The 25,168-nt window shown below is 52.5% G+C and overlaps 1 protein-coding gene across 1 annotated transcript in view; it reads left to right on the plus strand.

Moving 5' to 3' along the window:
- The window catches only part of NRF1 (nuclear respiratory factor 1), a 76,949-nt gene that overhangs the window by 33,245 nt on the left and 18,536 nt on the right, over positions 1–25,168 (plus strand). Inside the window, 4 exon segments of the mRNA XM_015426728.1 lie at positions 1,754–1,948; positions 9,047–9,148; positions 12,845–13,002; positions 16,773–16,897. Coding sequence (XP_015282214.1) covers positions 1,754–1,948; positions 9,047–9,148; positions 12,845–13,002; positions 16,773–16,897 — 580 coding nt within the window.

Here is a 25,168-nt window from a genome sequence, read left to right on the forward strand (position 1 = left end):
CTCCCTCCCTCCTCCATCTTCCTTCCTTCCTTCCCTCCCACCTCTCTCTCGCTCTCTCCTCCCTCCCCATCTAAAGTTAAAAATCGTTATCAATATCTGTTTTTACCCCTTTTGCTTTTATTTTTGGCAGTCTCGTTTAATGTTTATAAAAGGCAAATTTGCATATTTTCCAATAAAAACGTGTAGGTTATATATTTGTTCATGCCTTGTGGCTCTCAAATATCTGTGTGGCTCTTACATTAAGCAAGTTTGGCCACCCCTGGCCTAGGCCTTCTCCTGGTAAGTCTGCTCCATAGGGACCTGGCAACCCTATCTGGACCCAACCCTTCATCTCCAGCCAGGTGCTCCAAGAGCTCTCAATTGCTGTAGCGCAAGGGTTGTGCAGTATCCAGCAGCGGGTGGATCCAGCCTAGATCACTTCCTGGAGTGCAAAGAGCAGTGGCAGCATTATTAGACCAGACCATCTGCAAAATGTGCCCCTTTCCAGGTGTTCTGGGTAACCTGTATTTTCCAGATGCTGAGCACCTTCTCATAGAACACTGCATGGTTTATCAGCACCACTGATAGGGCAGGTTCTCTGCACATTTGAGGTGGGGCTGCATGTGGCCTGTACTGAGATTAGTATAACAGTGGAAGACTGAAGGGGTCCCCAGCCTTTTGGAGCCTGTGGGTACCAGGGAAGGAAGGGGGCATGTTTGCCTGGCCGCCCTCGATTTCCCCAGCCAGCCCGCGAAGGCAGCCAGGCAAACGTGCCTGCTTCCCTGGAGAAGCTTGGGAAGGGAAGCAGGCATGTTTACAATGCCTTTCTTTACCTCCCTGACATTGGGGCATTTAAACCCAACAGCTGACTGGCGGCTGAGCCGGCAGTTAGGTTTAATGAGACCTTTTTCGTATAGCAAAATGAACCCGAAAAAAGCCAGATAATTACAGCCTTTTCGGGTTCAGCTATACCAGTAGCCGAATACAGAACTGTGATCTGTATTTGGTTTATATGATACCCGAAAAATACCGACAAGGTATTTTTCGGGTATTTTTTTGGTTCGGCTTTAGCCAAATGCACACCCCTAGTAGGGGCCACAACCAAGAAGGCCCTTCCCAAATGCACAACCCTAGTAGGGGCCACAACCAAGAAGACCCTTCCCCTGGTGACAACTAACCATCCTGGGGCCAGGCACCTGCAAGAGGCCCCTAGACAATGACCAAAGGGAGTGTAGGGGGTTTAAACGGGAGAGCTGGTCCTGTAGGTATGAGGGTCCCAGATAGTGTCCCATTTCTGATTTCAGGGCCGTTACAGACGTTACATACTTATTATTAGTGCAACTTCCTAAAGCTATGCTCAATATGATGTGGGTTTAGTAAAGGTTTCCCTTGCTCAAAAGCCAGTCGAATCCGACTCGAGGGGGCGATGCTCATCTCCGTTTCCAAGCTGAAGAGCCAGCACTGTCCAAAGACATTTCTGTGGTCATGTGGCTGGCATGACTGAACGCCGAGGTGCACGGAACGCTGTTACCTTCCCACCGAAGCGGTACCTGTTTATCTACTTGCAATTTCTTGCTTTCGAACTGCTAGGTTGGCAGGAGCCGGGGCCAGAGACGGTAGCTCACTCTGACCCGCAGCACTCAGGCCTCGAACTGCCGAGCTACCGACCTTCCGGTCTGCAGCTCAGCGTCTTTAACCTCTGAGCCACCGCGGTTTTGACAACCAGTAAAATCCCTGACGGTGCCTTCTCTCTCTCCCCATCTGCTCCCCGCAGGTATCCTGGACGCAAGCCTTGCGGACGATCGTGAAAAACTGCTACAAGCAGCATGGCCGGGAGGACCTGCTGTACGCTTTCGAGGACCAGCAAACACAGCCGACTACAGCGACACACAGTATAGCGCACCTGGTACCGTCCCAGACAGTCGTCCAGACCTTCAGCAATCCCGACGGCACCGTCTCTCTCATCCAGGTGAGCGGGCACGGGGCTCGCTTTCTCCACGAAGAGGTACCGGGGAGATTGGGCAGCCGGATCCTAGGGGAGCGGTGGGATGGATGAGCAAAATGTGTTGCATGTCTGCTCGCTCAAAAGGGCCCTTGTCCTTATGGTGGCTCACGTAACCCCAGGGAGGGCCCCTGGCAGTGCCAACGGGGACCCGAGATCATTGGCGAGCTCTAGCTTATATTAAGTGCCAACTGGGTTCGAGTCATAAGAGCATAAGAACATAATAGAAGCCAATGCTGGATCAGGCCAATGGCCCATTCAGTCCAACACTCTGTGTCACACAGTGGCCAAAAATACCAGGGGCCATCAGGAGGTCCAGCAGTGGGGCCAGGACACCAGAAACCCTCCCATTGTTGCCCCCACCCCCCCAGGCACCAAGAATACAGAGCATCCCTTGCCCCAGACATAAGAGAAGCCAATGCTGGATCAGGCCAATGGCCCATTCAGTCCAACACTCTGTGTCACACAGTGGCCAAAAATACCAGGGGCCATCAGGAGGTCCAGCAGTGGGGCCAGGACACCAGAAACCCTCCCATTGTTGCCCCCACCCCCCCAGGCACCAAGAATACAGAGCATCCCTTGCCCCAGACATAAGAGAAGCCAGTGCTGGATCAGGCCAATGGCCCATCCAGTCCAACACTCTGTGTCACACAGTGGCCAAAAACACCAGGGGCCATCAGGAGGTCCAGCAGTGGGGCCAGGACACCAGAAACCCTCCCATTGTTGCCCCCACCCCCCCAGGCACCAAGAATACAGAGCATCCCTTGCCCCAGACATAAGAACATAAGAGAAGCCATGTTGGATGAGGCCAATGGCCCCTCCAGTCCAACACTCTGTGTCACACAGTGGCCAAAAATGCTAGGTGCCATCAGGTTGTCCAGCAGTGGGGCCAGGACACCAGAAGCCCTCCCATTGTTGCCACCTCCCCTAGAATACAGAGCATCACTTGCCCCAGCCAGTTTGGTGTAGTGGTGAAGTGTGCGGACTCTAATCTGGGAGAACCGGGTTTGATTCCCCACTCCTCCACTTGCACCTGGCTGGATGACCTTGGGCAAGCCATAGTTCTGACAAGAGCTGTTCCTGAAAAAGAGCAGTTTCGTCAGAGCTCTCTCAGTCCCACCTACCTCACAGGGTGTCAGTGGTGGGGAGGGGAAGGGAAAGGAGTTTGTAAGCCGCTCTGAGACACCTTTGGGTAGTGAAGGGTGGGGTATAAATCCAATCTCCTCCTCCTCTTCTTCAGACCGAGAGTTCCTATCTATCCCTTGTGGTTAAGAGCCACTGATGGACCTCTGCTCCATATGTTTATCCAATTCTTAAGAACATAAGAGAAGCCAATGTTGGATCAGGCCAAAGGCCCATCCAGTCCAACACTCTGTGTCACACAGAGACCAGAAATACCAGGTGCCATCAGGAGGTCCAGCAGTGGGACCAGGACACTAGAAGCCCTCCCACAGTCCCCCATCCCCCCGAGCACCAAGAATACAGAGCATCACTTGCCGCAGCCTGAGAGTTCGTATCTATACCTTGTGGCTAATAGCCACTGATGGACCTCTGCTCCAGATGTTTCTTCAATTCCCTCTTGAAGCCGTCCATGCTTTTAGCCGCCACCACCTCCTGTGGCAGTGAATTCCAAGTGTTAATCACTCTTTGGGTGAAGAAGGACTTCCTTTTATCCGTTCTAACCCGACCGCTCAGCAATTTCATGGAGTGCCCACAAGGAGTTCTTGTCTTGTGAGAAAGGGAGAAAAGTACTTCTTTCTCCACCTGCTCTATCCCATGCATAATCTTATAAACCTCAATCATGTCACCCCCTCAGTTAATACCTAGCATTAACTTAGTATCAATACCTTAAAGGTAAAGGTAAAGGTTCCCTTGCTCGAAAGCCAGTCGAATCCGACTCTAGGGTTGCGGTGCTCATCTCCGTTTCAAAGCCGAAGAGCCAGCGCTGTCCGAAGACATTTCCGTGGTCATGTGGCCGGCATGACTAAACACCAAGGCGCACGGAACGCTGTTCCCTTCCCACCGAAGTGGTACCTATTTATCTACTTGCAATTTCTTGCTTTCAGACTGCTAGGTTGGCAGGAGCTGGAACTAGAGACGGGAGCTCACTCCGCCATGCGGCACCCGGGTCTCGAACTGCTGAACTACCGACCTTCCACAGCCTGCAGTTCAGCGTCTTAACCACTTAGAGTCCAGTTAATACCTTAGAGGACAACGTGATTTTGGGGGGTATGAGCTTTTGAGACTCGAAGCGCGAAAACTCGCATCCCAAAAAATCTGGTTGTCCTCGAAGGTGCTCCTGGATTCTATTCTGGGTGTCCTACTGCAGGTCCACACAGCCGACTTCTGAAATTAAGCGCCAGGGTGTCCGAAAGCTGGGATGAGGGAGAGAAGGCACAGTCACCTCGCTTTAATGCCTGGAACACGGAGTTCAGTCTAAGCATTGTGTGATGCTGAAGGGCATGGCCCTAACGCAGCGACAAAAAGGGCTAATGCAATCTCGGGGTGTATCAACAGAGGCGTAACATCCAAATCGCAAGATGCCATAGTCCCGCTGTACACTGCATTGGTCTGGCCGCACCTGGAGTGTTGTGTGCAGTTCTGGAGGCCTCACTCCAAAAAGGATGTGGACAGGACGGAGCGGGTGTAGAGGAGATCGACGAGGATGATCGGGGACCTGGAGACCAACAAGCCCTACGGGGAAAGGCTGAGGGACTGGGGAAAGTTCTGTCTGGAGAAGAGGAGGCTGAGCGGGGGAACAGGATGGCTCTCTTTAAGTCATAGAATCATAGAATGTTAGAGTTGGAAGGGACCTTGCAGGTCATCTAGTCCAACCCCCTGCAGAACCAAAAGATAGCCCTACATACCTACAACCAATTTTTCCTCTAAGCTATGGAGTCTTGTGAGCAAAAATTCTACTTTGTGAGCTACTGGCATTAAAGTTGTGAGCAAGCAATTTGGCTGCTGCATCAATTAGTCTGCTCTGGCGGCGTCCTTCCTGAGCTAAGACCGAAATGTGTGAGCCAGAGGCTAAAAAAACTGTGAGCTAGCTCACACTAACTCAGCTTAGAGGGAACACTGCCTACAACATACCCGAAAGATGGCCGTCCAGCCTCCGCTTGAAAACGTCCAGCGAAGGAGCATCCACCACCTCCTGAGGCAGACTGGTCCACTGCTCAACCACTCACAGTTAGGAAGTTTCTCCTGATATTTAGCCAGTCATGACTCCCTTGTAATTTCCACCCGTTAGATCTAGTCTTGCAATCCGGAGCAAGAGAGACTAGATCCGCTCCATCTTCTACATGACAGCCCTTCAGATACTTGAAGACTGCCATCCTGTCCCCTCTGAGCCTTCTCTTTCCCAGGCTAAACAGACCCAACTCTTTCAGCCTTTCCGCCTAAGACTTGGATTCAATCCCTCTCACCATCCTGGTTGCCCTCCTCTGGACACGCTCGAGCTTGTCTTTGAAGTCTTGGAAGGGCCGTGTCCCTTAGAGGAGGGCAGGGAGCTGTCCCTGTTGGCAGCAGAGGAGAGGACTCACAATAAGGGGTTTAAATTAAGGGCGGGGAGGTACCGGCTGCATATTAGGAAAAACTTTTTGACCGTTAAGAGTAAGTTCAGCAGTGGAATGGGCTGCCTGGAGAGGTGGTGAGCTCCCCCTCCCTGGCCGTCTTGAAGCAGCGGCTGGACAAACCCTTGTCAGGGATGCTCTAGGCTGATCCTGCATTGATCAGGGGGCTGGACTAGGTGGCCTCTAGGGCCCCTCCCAACTCTGATTCTATGATTCTAATACAAAGAACCAGGCTTAAGTCACATTGTGACCAGTGTTCCCTCTAAGCTGAGTTAGTGTGAGCTAGTTCACAGTTTTTTAGCCTCTGACTCACGTATTTCTTTCTTAGCTCAGGAAGGGTGGCGCCAGAGCAAACTGATTTATACAGTAGCTAAATTGCTCGCTCATAACTTGAATGCCAGTAGCTCACAAAGCAGAATTTTTGCTCACAAGACTCCACAGCTTAGAGGGAACATTGATTGTGACTGGTGAGTCTTAAGTTATGATGGGCTTTTCCCATTGATTTCAGTGAGGCTTAATGCAACTGTCTTTTGCTTTTGGCTGATTAGTATTACCGCGGCCGAGTTCAGACTTGCCGTTGGCCCCGATATAGGCCCGTGTGAGGAACGTTTCACAAGCGGATTAAAGGGGCCGTTCACACAGGCACATCTGTCCGGCGTTCCCCACCCGTACTCAAACCCGTCTTGTAGCGCTTGCCTCCCAGGTTGAAAAGATACCTGGTGAAAGTGGTAGCAGGACCCGGAGAGCCGGTTTATCCCACTTCATCCTGCTTCCCGGAAGTGTGAACGCTGACCGCTAAAAGCCGGGAGCAGTCCGCGTTAATAATGTGCGCCGGCTGTCTGTTTATTTATTTATATTTATTTATATTTGGATTTATATCCCGCCCTACCCCGAAGGCTCAGGGTGGCTGACAAGGGCACCATGTGCCAAAGTTACAACAATAAACGCATAATTTAAAAACAATAAGATACAGTTACAAATTTGCAATACAGATTTAACCAAGATGGGTAGATCTTAACCTCCATAGCAGCTCCCTGAGATCTTATCATCCAATCTGTGCCCAGGCACCTCGCTCCCCCCGTAGGGACCAAACAATCATGATGGTAATACGACAGTGCCCAGGAGGCGGAGGTGGAATAGTGGTGGCAGCGGCTCCTACTTAAAGGCCTGGCGGAAGAGCTCCATCTTGCAGGCCCTGCGGAACTGAGAGAGGTCCCGCAGGGCCCGGATCTCTTCCGGGAGCTCCTTCCACCAGGTAGGAGCCGCCTCCGAAAATGCCCTGGTCCTGGTCACCGCAAATTTAACGTCTCTAGGGCCTGGAATTTCCAGGAGATGACGCCCCCCTGACCGTAGTGCCCTTGGGGGAACATATGGAGAGAGGCGGTCCCTCATGTAGGCTGGACCCTGTTTATGCTGACTGATCTCCTAGCCTCACTCTGGCACCAGGAAGGTGCGGGTGATTGCCTCGAAGAGGGGTTAGTGATGTGGCCGGATGTGCCTATGGCCCACAGCGGCCGGATCCTGCCCTATTTGCCGCCGCACCTAGGCGCCCATGCATAGGCGTCTGCCGCGAGGAAAACGCCGCTTACGGCCGCAGTGTGAACACTCCCTTGCGCCTCCTCCCGGTATGCTCCCCGCATCAGTCTGCGCAGTGTGACCGGGAAAACTCGGAACAGTTTGTTCCTGCTCTTTTTTTTGCCACGACTCCCTCCCGCTTCAAACTGCCAGTCTGAGCTCAGCCCGTATTTGTCTGAAAGGAAAATGACCCTGAATGTAGGATCTCTCTCTCTCTCACACACACACACACACCCCGACACCAATGCCATACGCAAAAAGGTTTTTTAATTACTGGGCATACTTGTAAGTTGTAACCTGTATGTTTCTATGCATACTTGTAAGACGACCCCTTCTTTTTCTCGACAGTATGCTCCGGGGGAAAATAACCCTTTCCGGGTTTATACGGTATATATTGTTTTTGGTTTACCATGGGCGGGTTTACTTGTTTCTTAAAATAAGTAAAATACAGCACAGTGCTGGTATCAGTAGTGGAGCAGCGTAAATGGATATTTATGGTTTTTTGACTTGAATGCATCATGGATGGGCAAATTGGGTTGGCCAGAGAGTCACATTTGGGTCTCCAGGTCTGAGTCCCCGTAGTAGCACCTTGGAGACCCACAAAACTCTCGGGGTAGGAGCTTTCAACAGTCAAAGCTCCCTTCGTCTGATACCTCAGAGGAAGAGAGTTTCGACTTGGCCTAGTTCTCGTGGCCCTTTCTTACACGTCCAGGGAAATGCCGATCGCCACTTTGAACATAAGAACATAAGAGATGCCAATGCTGGATCAGGCCAATGCCCCCTCCAGTCCAACACTCTGTGTCACACAGGGGCCAGAAATACCAGCGCCATCAGGACTGCCACCAGTGGGGCCAGGACATTAGAAGCCCTCCCCCTGTTGCCCCCCCCCCCCCAAGCACCCAGAAGACAGAGCATCCCTTGCCCCAGACATAAAAACATAAGAGAAGCCAATGCTGGATCAGGCCAATGCCCCCTCCAGTCCAACACTCTGTGTCACACAGGGGCCAGAAATACCAGCGCCATCAGGACTGCCACCAGTGGGGCCAGGACATTAGAAGCCCTCCCCCTGTTGCCCCCCCCCCCCCAAGCACCCAGAAGACAGAGCATCCCTTGCCCCAGAGCCCCTATCTATACCTTGTGGCTAATAAGCCACTGATGGACCTCTGCTCCATATGCTTATGTAATTCCCTTTTGAAGCCGTCCATGCTTGTGGCCGCCACCACTTCCTGTGGCAGTGGGAATTCCAAGTGAATTTGGGGTCAGGCAGCCGTTTTCCTCCAGGCCAGTTTGGCCGGGGACCCTGGAGGTTTTTTGTCCTCTTCTGGGCGTGGAGCAGGGGTCGCTGGGGGTGTGTGGAGGGGGAGGTATTTGTGAATTCCCTGCCTTGTGCAAGGGGGTTGGACTAGATGACCCCAGAGGTCCCTTCCCACTCTACGATTCTATGACTTTTGAAAGCTTCTAGCCTGTAACTCTTGTGGGTCTTCGAGGCGCCACTGAATTCGAATCCAGCTCCTCTACTGAAGGCCAGCATGGCTCCCTCCCCCCCCGAAACTACCTGCATTTTGGGTTCGCTTTCGGAGGTTTCCTGGGTAGAAATATGAAGTGGTGCAGTTCGACTCAGAGCCCTCCCAGCTGAGCCAGGGTCTCACGTGTGACCCTCTCGCCCGCTCTGCTGCCCTGAGTGGCGCTCAGTCTTCAAACTAACTGATGCGGCCAACAAATCGTTCACCCATTTTGCAGGCTGGATTCCCCCCCCCCCCCCCCCCCCCGCCCCCGGCTGTAACTTGTCAGCCTCCGGGCTCAGCGGCACCCACCCTCTGATCCCAAACACTCAGAAGCTCCAAGTGGCACAAAGGGATTCCAGAGGTGACCCTCGGTGGCATCTTGTTGATCGTTTTTGCTGTGGTTGTTCTTGCAGGTCGGAACTGGAGCGACAGTCGCCACCTTGGCAGATGCCTCCGAATTGCCCACCACCGTTACAGTCGCACAAGTCAATTATTCCGCAGTGACAGATGGAGAGGTAAGAGTCGGTGTCGGTCGGTGAGAGAGGCGAAGGAAAGAACCCTGAGGGGTTTTTTGCATCAGCCCCTTGCATAGAGAAGAAGAAGAAGAAGAAGAGATTGGTGTCTCAGAGTGGCTTACAAACCCCTTTCCCTTCCCCTCCCCACCACAGACACCCTGTGAGGTCAGTGGGGCTGAGAGAGCTCTAACAGAAACTGCTCTTTTTCAAGGACAGCTCTGACAGAACTATGGCTGGCCCAAGGTCATCCAGCAGGTGCAAGTGGAGGAGTGGGGAATCAAACCCAGTTCTCCCAGATTAGAGTCCGCGCACTTAACCACGACACCAAACTGGCTCACATCCTGTGAGGTAGGTGGGGCTGAGAGAGCTGGTGAGCAGTGCTCCCTCTAAGCTGTGGAGTCCTGTGAGCAAAAATTCTACTTTGTGAGCTGCTGGCATTACAGTTGTGACGAAATTCTCCGGAGTAGACCTTCTGTTTCGTAAAGAACTTCATCAAAACCTCGATACTCAAAAAAGGTGTGCCTTCTTATTCATAACTATTCCATGCTTTTCCTTCAATTCCCTCAAGGAGAAATCCACTCATTTTTCAATTTTTCACAAACGCGGACTTGGCTTGCCCGCGTTTGTGAAAAATTGAAAAATTAGGGGATAGGAGTACATTTCTCCTTGAGGGAATTGATGGAAACGCATGGAACAAGCTCTCCCTCCTCTGCGAGGGCAGATCTGCACATTCCCCCCATAGCTAGCAATCCAAAACAGTCCAGTGGCACCTTTAAGACCAAGCTATATTCAGGTACGAGCTCTCCCTCCTCTGCAAGGACAGATCTGCACGTTCCGTCCCCCCCCCCCCCGCATCCCTAGCCAAAACAGTCCCGTGGAGCCTGAGCGGTGAAGTCATGGTGTGTGGCGTATGCAAATAAGTTATGCTAATGAGTTATGCTAATGAGCTCCTGCACCTCTTTTTCTACGAAATGACCCCTGGATAAATCATAAGACTCCGTAGACGCTGTTGGCTTTGAGAAAGGCCCTGAATGAAGGGGGAGAGCTGGCACCACACAGGTGTTCGGGGAGGCAGGGGTGAGCAGCAAGGAACCTGGGAAATCCAGGCCAGTGATAACATTCCTTAAAGCGAGAGTGGGGGGTGGGTGGGGGGAGATACCTGATGAAGTGTTGCATGCGCACAAAAGCTTTTGCCCAGAATTGAACTTTGTTGGTCTCAAAGATGCTACTGGGCTCAAACTTTGTCCTGTTAAACATTCCTACAGCTCAAGTTGCCGGCCGTCTGACTGCCTGGCTCCCGGCTGCCCGTGGGGAGAGGCTGTTCTTTTCTTGGATCTAGGCCCCCCCATTCCCCAGGCCTTTGTGGCAGACAGGAGTGGTCAGCCCGCTCTGCCTTCCGGAGGGATAGGGTTCGCCGGGCTGTAGGTGGCAGCACAAAACAGCTTTGTCCCCGGCGCAGCCAGCATTTCCATTTGAAAGAACCGGCTAGAGACAGGTTGTTTTGTTTGAGCTTCCGGCCTTCGGTGTTCACCAGCAGACAAGCCCTCGTTGTCTAAGGGCACATTCCGCTTGGCCTTGCGTTTTTTTGGCTGACGTTTGAGCGTACGGACGCGCAGAGCTGCGTTCCGCGGAGTCATGCCTTTCCTCCATTTTGCCCAAAGTTCCAGCCGGAATTTTTCCGCCTGCTCCCTTTAAGTAAGAGCATAAGAAGAGCCCTGCTGGATCAAACCAAAAGCCCGTCTCGTCCAGCATTCTGTTCGCACAGGGGGGCCGACCAGTTGCCTCTGGGAAGTCCACAAATGGTGACTGCAAGAACGCTCCTCAGCAACCGATACAAGGACACATATCACCACCAGTACTGGAGAAGAGAGTAGATAGCCATCACGACTACTAGCCGTCGTGACCAGCAGCTGCTGGTGTGGCCTTGGGTCTGTCACAAGTTCTCTCAGAGCTGTTCTCTCAAGAGCCGTTCTCTCAAAGCTCTCTCAGCCCCACCTGCCTCACAGGATGTGAGCCAGTTTGGTGTCGTGGTTAAGTGCACGGACTCTAATCTGGGAGAACCGGGTTTGATTCCCCACTCCTCCACTTGCAGCTGCTGGATGACCTTGGGCAAGCTATAGTTCTGTCAGAGCTGTTCTTGAAAAAGAGCAGTTTCGGTCAAGAGCTTTCTCACGCCCACCGACCTCACAGGGTGTCTGTTGTGGGGAGGGGAAGGGAAAGGAGCTTGTAAGCCGCTCTGAGACTCCTTTCGGTAGCAAAGGGCGGGGTATAAATCCAAGTTCTCTCAGAGCTATTCTCTCAAGGGCAGTCCTCGGGAGAGCTCTCTCAGCCCCACCGACCTCACAGGGGTGTCTGTTGTGGGGCGGGGAAGGGAAAGGAGTCTGTAAGCCGTTCTGAGACTCCTTTGGGGAAAGAAGGGCAGGGTATAAATCCAATCTCTTCTCTTCTTCTTCTTTCCTGGGACTGAGTCTGGCAACTTCCGCACGCAAAACTCATGTTTGGTGTAGTTGTTGGGAGCGCAGACTCTAATCTGGGAGAACCGGGTTTGATCTCCCACCCCTCCACATGCATCTGCTGGTGTGACCTTGGGTCAGTCTCAAGTTCTCTCAGAGCTGTTCTCTCAAGGGCAGTCCTCGGGAGAGCTCTCTCAGCCCCGCCTACCTCACAGGGTGTCCGTTGTGGGAAGGGGAAGGGAAAGGAGTTGGTAAGCCGCTCTGAGACTCCTTCGGGTAGTGAAGGGCGGCGTATAAATCCAACCCCTTCTCCTCATCCTCCTCCCCCAACACTCAGCAAGTGTTTTTAGAAAGTGGCAGGTCCAGCTGAGGCTTTTGCCCAGCAAGGGTTCTGATGGGCCCCTGGAGACTTGGGCTGACTGTGCAGAGTTTTTAAAACAGGGCTTCGGCAGCACCTGCCACCTGCGCAAGGAATTTTGCGGTGTGCTTGAAGGCGAGCTGCAGCAGCCATTTTGTGGCTGGCTCCACTCCCGTGGTGGCCATTTTGCGCCTGCGCCCGCCACTCTGTGCCAGAACTCCAGAGGTGCCTGCAGGCTCAAAAACGTTTGGGAACCCCTGGACTAGAGAGAGCTCGACCGCGTTACGAAATCATAAGCAGAACGGGTTTCTGGGATGGTCGTATAAAATGCAGTCAATCAATCAGTTTCTTTATTCGGCCAACGACCAGTAGAAGCCAAAACTAAAAGCTTTACAGTGAATCCGTTAGAAAATGAAATTGGTCTGATCTATCGGCAACAATTAGTTAAAATCTATACGTAAAATTTCTCTATGTATTCTACAGGCTGCTGATAAAAAAAATTGGCACAGCTAATGGTAACCCTGTTGATTTTAGCACCCGTTAAAAGTTTCTTCGGAACATATACATAGGAAAATTATTCAATAGAGGGGAAATTACATTAGAGCAAGTTTCCTGACCGAAGCGACAGTGGGACATTACGTGCTCGACTGATTCCACTCCTTCATGGGAGTCTTTTTCTATCTCCCCTCTAAAACTGCAGAGGGGAGGACTCGCCATCTCGCCAAAGTAAAAGCTCTCCGTTGACTGGGTACCTCCAGTTGCATTTGTATAAAATGCAAAAGGAATGTATAGCCTGTTTCCCCTTCCCCAAGGCCTTAGCCACGTGCACGCGTCCCCTGGGAAAGCTCCCTCTCCCAGAATGTCTTCCCTTCTCCATCCCATCAGGTGGAACAAAACTGGGCGACGCTACAGGGGGGCGAGATGACCATCCAGACGACACAGGCCTCAGAGGCCACGCAAGCGGTGGCGTCCCTGGCGGAAGCAGCGGTGGCGGCCTCGCAAGAGATGCAGCAAGGCGCGACGGTCACCATGGCGCTCAACAGGTACGCAGGCAGGGGGCGGGGCATCTTGGATTTCCTTCCCTCTGAACATGAGAACATAAGAGAAGCCAAGGCTGGATCAGGCCAGTGGCCCACCCAGTCCAACACTCTGTGTCACACAGTGGCCAAAAATACCAGGGGCCATCAGGAGGTCCAGCAGTGGGGCCAGGACACTAGAAGCCCCTCCCACTGTCCCCCCCCCCCAAGCACCAAAAATACAGAGCATCCCTTGCCCCAGCCTGAGAGTTCCTACCTATACCTTGTGGCTAATAGCCACCGATGGACCTCTGCTCCATATGCTTATCTAATTCCCTCTTGAAGCTGTCCATGCTTGTAGCTGCCACCACCTCCTGTGGCAGTGAATTCCATGTGTGAATCACTCTTTGGATGAAGAAGTGCTTCCTTTTATCCATTCTAACTCGACCGCTCAGCAATTTCATTGAGTTCCCACAAGTTCTTGTATTGTGAGGAAGGGAGAAAAGTACTTCTGGCGCTCGCTTGGGCGAGTGGATATTTCCTCAAGGTCTCTTGCGAAAGGAGCACGAAAGTCGCTGGAGCCCTCCAAAGCATTGGTGGGGTCTGAGGTTCTGTGTCCACTTTACAAATCTGGGAAATAAAAGAATACATTTGGCACTTCATCGACAGCTATCAATTCATCGCAAACTAACATTTCTGTTAGTTTTTCTCTAACATTTCTGTTAGTTAGCTGTAAAGAGGGGCTGTAGCTCAATGGCGGAGCCTCTGCTTGGCATACAGAAGGTCCCAGGTTCAATCCTCGGCATCTCCAGTTAAAAGATCAGGCAGTAGGTGATGGGAAAGACCTCCACCTGAGACCCTGGAGAGCTGTAAGGAGGGGCTGTGGCTCAGTGGCAGAGCCTCTGCCTGGCATGCAGAAGGTCCCAGGTTCAGTCTTCAGCATCTCCAGTTAAAAAGGACCAGGCAGGAGGGGATGGGAAAGACCTCCACCTGAGACCCTGGAGAGCTGTAAAGAGGGGCCGTGGCTCAGTGGAAGAGCCTCTGCCTGGCATGCAGAAGGTCCCAGGTTCAGTCTTCAGCATCTCCAGTTAAAAAGGACCAGGCAGGAGGGGATGGGAAAGACCTCCACCTGAGACCCTGGAGAGCTGTAAGGAGGGGCTGTGGCTCAGTGGCAGAGCCTCTGCTTGGCATGCAGAAGGTCCCAGGTTCAATCCCCAGCATCTCCAGTCAAAAAAGGACCAGGCAGGTGATGGGAAAGACCTCCGCCTGAGACCCTGGAGAGCGGCTGCCAGTCTGAGTAAACAAGACTGACCTTGGGTCTCATGCAGCATAATGCAGCTTTTAGGGATATGTTAGGAGTGAGGCTGTGGATCACCGGAGGAGTATTTTCTACTCAGACTGGCAGCAGCTCTCCAGGGTCTCAGGCTGAGGTCTTTCCCATCACCTCCTACCTGATCCTTTTAACTGGAGACGCCGTTGCAAACAGCACTGGCACCTGGACGTGCCACCCCAGCCAGACAGGGCAGGAAGAGAAATGCGAGGACTTGCTCCTCTCATTGCTTGTCTCTTAATTGCTTCCCTGCGCCAAGCTATTCGAAGAAGAAGAGATTGGATTTCTACCCCGCCCTTCACTACCCAAAGGAGTCTCAGAGCGGCTTACACTCTTCTTTCCTTCCCCCTCCCCACAACAGACACCCTGCGAGGGAGGTGGGGCTGAGAGAGCTCTTTTGAGGACGGCCCTTGAGAGAACAGCTCAGAGAGAACTTGTGACTGCCCCAATGTCACACCAGCAGCTGCATGTGGAGGATTGGGGAATCAAACCCGGTCCTCCCAGATTAGAGTTCCTTGCTCTTAACCACTATACCAAACTGGCACTACACGCCAGTTAACCGCTATACATGCACTTAACGATGTAATAAACGTTAGGCTTGTTCACAGGGCAAGCGATGTTGTGGGTGCTCTTCGTTGGGGAGCTGAGGGGTGCAGGAACCTTTTCGTGTTCATTTCGGGGAGGGAGAGAGGCTGGCTTCCCAATTGCATCCAGAGACAGGGAGGCATTTGCTCTAACCCAGAACTCAGTTCATTCCATCGCACCCTCTTAAGTCAGAAGACACTTTTGGTAGCATTTCCGTATTCCACAGAACCAGTAGTAGGCCTCTGCAATCCCCGGCATCTCCAGTTAAAAAGGACCGGGCAGAAGGTGATGTGAGAGACCTCTGCCTGAGACCCTGGAGAGTTGAAAAGGGGGGCCATGGCTCAGTGGCAGAGCCTCTGTCTGGCATGCAGAAGGTCCCAGGTTCAATCCCCGGCATCTCCAGTTCAAAAGGACCGGGCAGGAAGTGATGTGAGAGACCTCCGCCTGAGACCCTGGAGAGCTGTAAAGAGGGGCTGTGGCTCAGTGGCAGAGCCTCTGTCTGGCATGCAGAAGGTCCCAGGTTCAATCCCCAGCATCTCCAGTTAAAAAGGACCAGGCAGGAGGTGATGGGAAAGACCTCAGCCTGAGACCCTGGAGAGCTGGAGAGCTGTGAAGAGGGGCCGTGGCTCAATGGCAGAGCCTCTGCTTGGCACGCAGAAGGTTCCCGGTTCAATCCCCAGCATTTCCAGTTAAAAAGGCCCAGGCAGGAGGTGATGGGAAAGACCTCAGCCTGAGACCCTGGAGAGCTGTGAAGAGGGGCCGTGGCTCAATGGCAGAGCCTCTGCTTGGCACGCAGAAGGTCCCCGGTTCAATCCCCAGCATCTCCAGTTAAAAAAGACCATGTGATGTGAAAGACCTCTACCTGAGACCCTCTGCTCAATGGCAGAGCCTCTGCTTGGCACGCAGAAGGTCCCCGGTTCAATCCCCAGCATCTCCAGTTAAAAAAGACCATGTGATGTGAAAGACCTCTACCTGAGACCCTCTGCTCAATGGCAGAGCCTCTGCTTGGCACGCAGAAGGTTCCAGTTCAATCCCCAGCATTTCCAGTTAAAAAGGACCATGTGATGTGAAAGACCTCCGCCTGAGACCCTGTAGAGCGGCTGCCAGTCTGAGTAGACAATCCTGACCTGGATGGACCGAATGGTCTGATTCAGTAGAAGGCAGCTTCAGGTGTTCATCGCCAACGGGAGAAGTGTCTGAAGGGTTTTCTGTAACTCATATGTATGCAGCTGTGGGTTTCCCAAGATTCCCCAGCCCAATGCTACACCTCACTGGGCCCATTACAACACGGGATTGTACCTTTGGCAGTGGTCCCTTCCAGCCCAGTGGGAGTCCTCCGCCTCCCCGAGTACAACCAGCTTAGTCAACACCACCTATCGGAAGGTGCAGAGAGCCAGTCTGGTGTGGTGGTGAAGTGCGCGGACTCTAATCGGGGAGAGCCGGGTTTGATTCCCCACTCCTCCACTTGCACCTGCTGGATGACCTTGGGCAAGCCATAGTTCTGCCAGAGCTGTTATCTCAAGGGCAGTTTCTGTCAGAGCTCTCTCAGCCCCACCTGCCTCACAGGGTGCCTGTTGTGGGGAGGGGAAGGGAAAGGAGTTTGTAAGCCGCTCTGAGACTCCCAATTGAAGGGCGGGGGTATAAATCCAATCTCTTCTTCTTTTTCTTCTGCCGAAGCTTCATTCTGGCGAATCAGAACACTTGCCCTGGACTGAGACCCTCGCTCTGGGGTCTCTGATGCAGAGGTCTTTCTCATCCCCGCCGAGCTTTCTGTTTCAGCCCGTTTCAACCAGGAACCTCCTGCACGCAACGCTTGCGTTCCGCCGTGGACGTGCTCTCCGTCTGCTGAGTAACCCTTTCTCTTATCGCCTGTGTCTTGCAGCGAAGCGGCCGCCCACGCCGTAGCCACCCTCGCCGAAGCCACCCTTCAAGGCGGCGGGCAGATCGTCCTCTCCGGGGAAACCGCAGCAGCCGTCGGAGCGCTCACCGGAGTTCAAGATGCGAACGGTAAGCCGATGCGGGCACGGGGCCCACATAAACACTCACCTCCAAGTCCCAGGAGACTTTTTTTTTTGTAAGTAGCAAGGAAGATTCCCCGTGTGAGCAGCTCTGCTTGTGTTGTTGGCAGTGTTTCCCCTAAGCTGAGTGTTCCCTCTAAATGTCCTCTCTAAGATAGCTCACCGTTCCCTCTAAGCGGTGTTCCCGCTAAGCTAGCTCACCGTTTTTTAGCCTCCGGCTCACGCATTTTTGTCTCAGCTTAGGAAGGAGGGCTCCAGAACAAACTGATTCATGCAGTAGCCAAATCGCTCGCCCACAACTTGAATGCCAGGAGCTCACAAAGTAGGATTTTTGCTCACAAGACTCCAAAGCTTAGGGTGAGCGTTGGTTGCTGGCCCATCCTCTTGAAAGGTGCTTTTTGGCAGCATGATTGCGCTGGTGAAGCCTGTCTAGTTTGGGCCTCTGGTCACAGTCGTCCTCTCCCTGACTGCTCTCTGTTTGGAGCGACAGGGGAAGCGTGTGTTTTGGAAGAGGCCCTTGAGGAGCCTACCTTTAGTTTCCTCCTGGCATTTCTTTATTTGGATGGCAGCCTGCCCCATCCTCAGGGCAGAGGATAATATCAGTGTTTCCATCCATGCACTTAAGAGAGCCAGTTTGATACAGTGGTTAAGAGCGTGGACTCTAATCTGAGAGAACCGGGTTTGATTCCCCACTAAGCCACGTGCAGCAGCTGGTGTGACCTTGGGTCAGTCACAGAGCTGTTCCGTTGTCTTTGAAACCGCTCTCTCAGCCCCACCTCCCTCACAGGGTGTCTGTTGTGGGGAGGGGAAGGGAAAGGAGATTGTGAGCCACTCCGAGACTCCAAGTGAAGGGTGGGGTATAAATCCAATCTCCTCTTCCTCCTCTTCTTCTTCTCCTCCTCCTCATTTCTGCCCCGTTCCCAAGGGCCCTGGATTCCTTACAGCTGGTCAACAAATTGAAAAAACAGTGACTTAACTGGCAAAGGAGTTGGTATGATGTCATGGTCAGGCCAGGACTGGTGGCCTCTGGATTCATGAAGCTTCCTAGAGGGACCCACACTGTTACACCGGCCCCACAGGACTGTTATGAGTAGGGTTGCCAAGTACTTACCGGGAATCGGCGGGGGGCACATGGTTTCTGGCCGGAACATTCCTGCGTGTAACACACCCGCGCCCCACTATACTGTCACCCAGATGTGACATAAGAACATAAGAGACGCCAATGTTGGATCAGGCCAAAGGCCCATCCATTCCAACACATAGTGTCACACAGTGGCCAGAAATACCAGGTGCCATCAGGAGGTCCAGCAGTGGGGCCAGGACACTAGGAGCCCTCCTACTGTTGCCCCCCCCCCCAAGCACCAAGAAGACAGAGCATCACTTGCCCCAGAGCCCCTAGCTATACCTTGTGGCTAATAGCCACTGATGACGTAGGCACGTAGCCGGGCAACGCTTCAGCAATGGGGCTGAAAACTCGATGGTTTTCAGCTCCATTGCCAGAGCATCGCCCGGCTACATGCCCAGCGTGCTGACGTCACGTCTGGGCGACAGCATAGTGGGGGGGGGGGGGCGCGAGTTTTCCGCGCTGGACTGTTCCCGCCAGGAACGATGTGCCCCCCACCGATTCGCAGTAAGTACTTGGCGGCCCCAGTTGTGAGGATAAAATGGAGGGAAAGAAAACCTGTACATCACCCTTAGCTCCTTGGAGGAAAGACAGGATACAAATGTGATAGCGGCCCTGACCTGGATTGCCCAGGCAAGCCCGACCTCGTCCGATCTCAGCAGCGAAGCAGGGCCGGACCTGGCAAGTGTTTGGATGGGAGACCTCCAAGGAATACCAGGGTCGAGAGGCAGAGGCAGGCTGTCGAGCCACTTCTCCGGACTTCTCTCCATGCCCCAGTAGGAGTTGCCAGAGGTCGCCATGACTTCCAGGCACGGGCACACTCCCCCAAATGCAAAAAAGAAAGAGATAGCTGTATTCTAGAACAGACATCTCCAACGTGGTGCCCACCAACAACTTACCTGGCACCCGCCAAGTGTGGTGGAGCTAGGTAGAGCGCTTCCCAAGCACAGCCTCTGATAAGCCGCTGGAGATCTGCTCGGCTGCGCACATTAAAATAACGTTGCTTCGGTGGCAGCTGCCATGGCAGTGTTGGTTTTATTCTCTCCCTCCTCTTTCCCATGGTGCTTTTAAAGTTACCCCTCCTCTCCCCTGCTCTCGGACAGGGCCTTTGGGATGATCCGCCAGGACCCTCTAGAAGTCATTTGGTTCTTAGGTATACATCAGTCATTGGTTAGAGGCCCATCAGTGGCTCTTAGCCACAAGGTATAGATAGGGGCTCTGGGGCAAGTGATGCTCTGTCTTCTTGGTGCTGGGGGGGGGGGCAAAAGTGGGAGGGCTTCTAATGTCCTGGCCCCACTGGTGGACCTCCTGATGGCCCCTGGTATTTTTGGCCCCTGTGTGACAGAGTGTCGGACTGGATGGGCCACTGGCCTGATCCAACATTGGCGTCTCTTATATTCTTATGTTCCCACTTCCAGTTTGGTGTAGTGGTTAGGAGCACGGACTCTAATCTGGGAGAACCGGGTTTGATTCCCCACTCCTCTTCCACAGGCAGCTGCTGGTGTGACCTTGGGTCAGTCACAAGTTCTCTCAGAGCTCTCACAAGTTCTCTCAAGGGCAGTTCTGGAAAGAGCTCTCTCGGAGGGTGTATGTGGTGGGGAGGTGGAGGGAAAGGCGTTTGTAAACCGCTCTGAGACTCCGAGTGAAGGGCACGGGGTCTAAACCCAATCTCCTCTTCTTCTTCCGTCTAATGCTTGCAGGGGCAATGGGAGTGAAGCACTTGCTGGCCCAGTAAACCTTGGCCTGGGTACCTCGCTGCCCCATTTCTGCGCCCTCTGACCTGCGTAAACAGTGCAGAGGTCACCTCGGCATCCTTTCTAAGGTCAAGCCAGGTTGGCAGAGTCACCAGCCCCATTTTGACTCATTCTGGCGGCTTCATTCGGAACCGAATCCAGTCCTGCGGCAGTCCCCATTCGGTCCGGAACGGCGGGGCATCAAGAGGAGAAACGGCTCCTTCGCTGCTAATTCTCTTCCCCAGCCCTGCCTTGTGCTCCCTCTATTCCTCCCCTGTATCTCCTCTCGCTGTCAGGTGCTCTAATCTCTGGTGGTATCAAAGTGCCTCTGCATGAGTCATGGGAAGTGCTCGGAAGTGCTTTCCAGGTTAGTTTCATTACGTAACCGGCAGATCTCTAGCTGCCCTGGAGGCTATAGCAAAGGGCTCCGGCAGCCGCCCTTGGATATCTCCCCCGGCCCATTTGCAAAACATGGAGCAAACCTCAGCATTCCCGCGGTGCCCTGAGGTTTTGCATTTGGGTTCTTCATCTCTGGGTGGGCCAGTTGCCCACCCCTGACTCTCAAGCTGCTCCCCGGCCTTAAGAGAGAGAATCTGCCCAGTTATAAGCCCATCAGCTCTCCCACATAGCCAATCAGCGAGGCCTCTGCAGCACGGAACTTGGTCAGCGTAGGAGATTAAGTGGGGAGCGCTGCGATTGGTCTCGTCGGCTGGGAGGAGGAGAGGGAAGATCCTATGCCGGCCGTGGAATTAGCCAGCCAATTCATTCTGCCCTAGATTCGATATGGAAAAAACAAGGTTGTTCAAACGTCCCCTTACGCATCCTCCTAGCAAGGACGGTGCCGGCATTAACTCTGATCTTCTTGCCTACGAGGAAGGAACCATGTCCGTTTCCTATTTTAGATTGAGAAGAGTAGCCATGTTGGCCTGAGGCAACAGAACAGAGGCTTGTGCCCAGAATTAAACTTTGTCGGTCTTAAAGGTGCTACTGGACTCAAAACTTGGTTCTGTTGCTTCCTGTTTTGTGATGGTTGGTGGCGCTTCCTCCAAGTCTATCGAGGGAGTCAGCATAAGAGGGAGGAGAAAGAAAGAAGAAGAGGAGGAGATTGGATTTATACCCCACCCTTCACTACCCAAGGGAGTCTCAGAGCGGCTCACAAACTCCTTCCCCTCCCCACAACAGACACCTGGTGAGGTAGGCGGGGCTGAGAGAGTTCTACGCTTTGGGAAGAGGGAGAGAAATTCCATTAGTACCATGGAGACCAAAAAGATTTTCAGGATGCAAGCTTTCAAAAGTCAAAGCTCCCTTCATCACGCACTTCATCCTGGTTCTCTGGCAAGGGGAGTTTTGACTCTCCAGGGTTCATACCCCCAGAATCTTGTTGATTCCTCAGGTGCCGCCGGGTTCGAATCGGGCTCTTCTCCAGCAAACCAACACGGCTCCCCTGCGAAGCGTTTTGTTGACGCTGAATCGTGGATGAGTCCAACCCCTGCCCTGTAAGGAGAGCCGTGTGCACTTCCGGCTCAGAAATAAAAGAGACATTCTGGGCCAAGAAAGGCCAGAAGTGACAGATTTACGTAAATGGAGCGAATTTGCACCATCCCTCTATCTTTGCATAAGTCTGCCTTTTGTCCTCTTTTGCATAACTCCCAGGTTTGCTAGTCAGGTGTAGTAACAGGTGTTGCGTTTGTCTCCGGCCCCTTGCACAAATGGTCCCGGCGTGGTGTAGTGGTTAAAGCGTACAGCTAGGATCTGGGGGACCCAGGTTCCAGTCCTCATGCATGCCGTGGAATCTGGCTGGGTGACCTTGGGCCAGTCACTTGCTCTCGGCCAAACCTACCTCACAGGGTTGTTGTGAGGGTAAAACCAAGGAAGTGGATTGTGACGTGAGCTGCTTTGGGCCCCTGTTGGGAAGAAAGGCGGGATATAACAAAAGTAAATAAATAAGTGGCTAGAAACGTGGTTTTTTCCTAAGATTAAAAAAAGAAAGTTGAAACTGTTGGGAAGCCGAATTCTGCGTGTTGTGTGCCCTTTTTGAGAGCCAGTTTGGTGTAGTGCTTGGGAGCGCGGACTCTCGTCTGGAAGAACCGGGTTTGATTCCCCACTCTTCCACATGCAGCCGCTGGTGTGACCTTGGGTCAGTCACAAGTCCTCTCAGGGCTGTTCTCTCAGGAGCAGTTCTCTCAGAGCTCTCTCAGCCCCGCCTACCTCACAGGGTGTCTGTTGTGGGGAGGGGAAGGGAAATGGGATTGTAAGATGCTGTGAGACTCCTTTGGGTACTGAAGGGCAGGGTATAAAGCCAATCTCCTCCTCCTCCTCCTCCTCTTCTTCTTATTCGCTGCATGGACACAGCCCCGCCGGGGCCTGAAATAGAGACAAGTAGCTTTGTTGACTGATCTATCCAAATCCATGCCCGAGAGGTCACATGATCATCTCTTCCTCTCCTTAAATGCCACCGCTGCAGCTTCCAGCGCTGCCTGGGTGGGGGGGGATTAGCATTGTGCTAGGCAGGGGAGGTCAGGCGGAGGAGAGGGCAGATGGGCCCCTCTGCTCCGGCACTGGGGAGCTCTGTCTGGGTGCGTCATTCCGTCTGGCACCGCCAACGAACCTCTGTTGCTCTCAACGAGACGGAGGCCGCTGCGATGGACCATTTTTCTCCAACATCCCGTGGTCTGCTTGTTGCCTGGGATTGCTCCTGGGCATTAGTCTGAGAGCCAGGGTAGGGTGGTGGTTAGAGTGTCAGAAGAAGAAGAGATTGGATTTATACCCCGCCCTTCGCTTAGCTGGGACCCTGATGCTGGGAAAGATTGAAGGTCAAAGAAGACGGGGACTGCAAAGGATGAGATGGTTGGACAGTGTCATTGATGCAACGAACATGAAATTGAGCAAACTTCAGAGGACAGCGGAAGACAGGAGGGCCTGGCGGGAGCTGGTCCATGGGGTCGCGAAGAGTCGGACTCGACTGTGCGACTGAACAACAACAACTTCGCTTGGCGTCTCAGAGCGGCTTCAAATCTCCTCTCCCTTTCCCTCCCCACAACAGACACCCTGTGAGGTCGGTGGGGCTGAGAGAGCTCTTTCCAGAACTGCCCTTGAGAGAACATCTCTGACAGAACTATGGCTTGCCCAAGGTCATCCATCAGCTGCATGTGGAGAAGCGGGGAATCAAACCCAGTTCTGACAGACTGGAGTCCACGCTCTTAACCACTACACCACACTGGCTTTCTAGATACCGGGAGAGCCAGGTGCGAATCCCTGCTGTGCTATAGAAGGTGACCTTGGGCCAGTCCCACCCTCCCAACCTAACTTACCTCACAGGGTTGTTGTGAGGAGAAAATGCAGGAGAGGAGAACTGTTATCCCCACTGGGGATAAAGGCATACCAGTGAAGTAAGTCAGTAAATAGAGTGAGTCACAGCCAATGGGAGCGGCACACAATGTCCTCAGGCTGACTCTCTGGCAGAGAGTGAATGGGAAACACCTGTGTGGAAAAGACGCCAGAGACTGCTAAGTGTCTAAAGTATGCAAATTATAATAATACAGAAACAGATGTAAATACAATGTAGAAAACAAGAAAGTAAATACTGTAGCCCCGGCCACACGGGAGACTTTGGCCCGGGAGAGGGACGGATTGGGGGCACAGGAAACGGGTGCGATCTCACCGCAACATCTGGGAAGCGGCGCGCACCCGTCCCCGATCCGTCCCTAAAGCCGGAAAACCCACTGCAAAAAAGAACCTCCTACAGAGGAGGACTTACCTGAAGCACTGCTGCAAGCGCGGCCGTGGGATCGCCGCCGCGCCCGTCGTCCGGATCAATCCAGGCTCCCCGCCAAACTGCGCATGCGCACACATGCGCAATTCGGCTGTCGCGCTCTTTCTTCAGTGGCTTCCCCCCGGCATCTGATCGTGCCAGGAAGGAAGTGCGCGGCGGCTCAGGGGATCTATGTGATCCCACCGCCACGTCTCTCTTTAGAAAGCCGCACTTTGCCTGTGCTATTCCCCCCCCCCCCGTGTGGCAGGGACCAATATATCTTTTCTCTTGAAACGAAGATATTCATGAAGAATCCGGATATTAACTTCATTTCATAGATCTTCCTCAGTAGTAATTAAAGCAATAGCTTAAATGATATGATATGCCTATTTACAGGGTGGCCGGGGTATAAATATAAGTATAAATAAATAAATATCAAATAAATGTTCAGAACAATGACATCACAGTCTTCTGAGGCAAGCAAGGATTGTATGGGCTTCTAAGGTAACGTACAAGAACAATGCTTCATCCACAGGCAGCTATTCACAAAACAAGGCTTCTCGTAAAGCTTCACAACAACTTTTAAATGCTAGTGCTGCCTCTGAAAACTCAGACAGCTGTTCACAAAACATTTCGATAAGGCAGGTAATTTATATCTACTCCGGAAGTTGTGAGGAGAAAATGCAGTAGATATAAATTACCCACCTACCATTTTTCTTCTCACCTAGACACAGAGAGTCCTCCCTCTTTCTGTGCTATACCTCTGAGGATTCCAGTCACAGCTACTGGCAAAGTGTCAGGTCCTACAATGCCAAGACCACGGCCACACAGCCTGGGAAATCTACAGCAGCTCATGAACTCCGGCCGTGAAAGCCTTCGACAACACAATTTGATAAGACTTCTAGCAGTCATAAGTTGTTGTGAAGCTTTACCAAGAAGCCTTACCAAAATGTTTTGTGAATAGCTGCCCGTCGATGAAGTATTGTTCTTGTACATTACCTTGGAAGCCCATACAATCCTTTGCTTACCTCAAAAGACTGTAACGTTATTGTTCTGAACAGACAGATCCTTTAAGCTATTGCTTGAATTACTACTGAGGAAGATCTACGAAACGAGGTTAATATCCGGATTCGTCGTCTCTTCATGAATATTTTCTTTTCAAGAAAAAAGATATATTGTTACTTACTTTCTTGTTTTCTACAATGTATTTAATCTGTTTCTGTATTATTGTCATTTGCGTACTTTAGACACTTAGCAGTCTCTGGCGTCTTTTCCACACAGGTGTTTCCCATTCACTCTATGCTTACATTGAGGAATTTCACATTAACCCTTTTTAACCCGTTTTGAAGTCGTTTTTGATCCGACGTGGAGTAAACCGGTATAGGGCTGCCATTTCACACATGGCTTTCCCCTTCCGGTAAAGAGCTGGATCTGAAGCGGTTTGCCATTTCAGACTGCACCGCTTTCCCCCCGCTGTTTTTCGCCCATGCGGGCGATCTCCGACTTTTTTTGGGGGGGGGGAACGTTCTCTTTAGAGCGCTATAGCGCTATAGGACTATAACAAAACACTCCAGGCATTCCAGTGGGATTGATATAATGCTAGTCCGTTATAGTGTCAATGTTCCCCCCCCCCAACGTTATAGTGTTAACGTT

Source organism: Gekko japonicus, unplaced genomic scaffold (genome assembly GCF_001447785.1).
Source record: "Gekko japonicus isolate JY-2015 unplaced genomic scaffold, Gekko_japonicus_V1.1 scaffold3431, whole genome shotgun sequence".
Taxonomy (NCBI): Eukaryota; Metazoa; Chordata; class Lepidosauria; order Squamata; family Gekkonidae; genus Gekko; species Gekko japonicus.